This window comes from Phytophthora parasitica, assembly GCF_000247585.1.
Source record: "Phytophthora parasitica INRA-310 unplaced genomic scaffold supercont2.21, whole genome shotgun sequence".
NCBI classification, from domain to species: domain Eukaryota; phylum Oomycota; class Peronosporomycetes; order Peronosporales; family Peronosporaceae; genus Phytophthora; species Phytophthora nicotianae.
In genome coordinates this window covers 812,900-813,857 of record NW_008649007.1, presented here as the reverse complement: position 1 = coordinate 813,857, position 958 = coordinate 812,900, and the positions used below count along the sequence as shown (strand labels likewise).

Genomic DNA, 958 nt, shown 5'->3' with positions numbered 1-958 from the left:
ACTCATTGAGTAAGGGTTAGCTTTACATGCACTTTAGATTCTGACTGTAGTAAGTGACCTATTTAGCCAGCTAAAAGTTGTCATATCGGTTGACATACCGTAGTAGTAGTACTGGTTGATATCGGAAATACTACGAATAGTTAAAAGTGCAATTTAAGTTAATAACTTTTGGTTGCATTTGGGTAGTACCAACCAGATACGACGTAGTAATACTTTTGAACTTACGAACATACTACTACTAGTAGTAGCGTAAAGCATCATTTCTTGGTGCTGGATCTGCACGTATTCAAAAGGCGATGAACTTTCGAAACGAGAAGCTATACCTTCACAAATGACAGTAGATACCGACATCCTCACACATTGGCTACCCGTCTAAAGAGAACGTCCAGCTTTGGAAGAGGACAACTTAGCACGATCGTCTCCATAGAATACTATTCATCATCTTTAAAAAAAACCTGCACGGAAAGTGAATCAACCCTGGGTATCACCAATCTGATTAAAAGGTGGGAACCGTGCGCGTCTCAGCCCAAGCGTGCTTAGGTTCCGTCCACACCTGCACATTCTCGAACGTAGCGTTACCGGAAGCCGTCAGAGCAATGCCGTCCGAATTCGTCCGGGTGGCGCACGGGTACATGCGGGCCGACAGCGAGAAGCGGCCGTTCACAAACACTTCCACACTAGACACATCCACAAACACGTGGAAGCTCAGTTTCTCGCGGGTGGCCTCGCACACATCGTTCTGAGAAGCACCCGTGAACAGGTCATACAGGTAGAAGTATCCCCACACAGAGTCCGAAATCGGTTTGACGCCGTTGTCCTTGAACACGGCACACTCGGTGTTGGAGCTCTTCAAACGGTCAATAATCACCTTCTTCTCCGCGTCATCGTACACGATGGTCGTCACCTCATCGCCAGCCGAGCTGCGGCGAACCTCGAAGCCCACCTTGCTGCCGCGCTC

General features: G+C 48.0%; 1 protein-coding gene across 1 annotated transcript in view; it reads right to left on the bottom strand.

Annotated features, from left to right (window-relative positions):
- Nucleotides 1–496: 496 nt before the first annotated feature.
- The window catches only part of PPTG_09929 (hypothetical protein), a gene marked incomplete at both ends in the record, with an annotated part of 2,019 nt that continues 1,557 nt past the window's right edge, over nucleotides 497–958 (bottom strand). Inside the window, one exon of the mRNA XM_008905716.1 lies at nucleotides 497–931. Coding sequence (XP_008903964.1) covers nucleotides 497–931 — 435 coding nt within the window. The remainder of the gene's footprint in view (nucleotides 932–958) is intronic.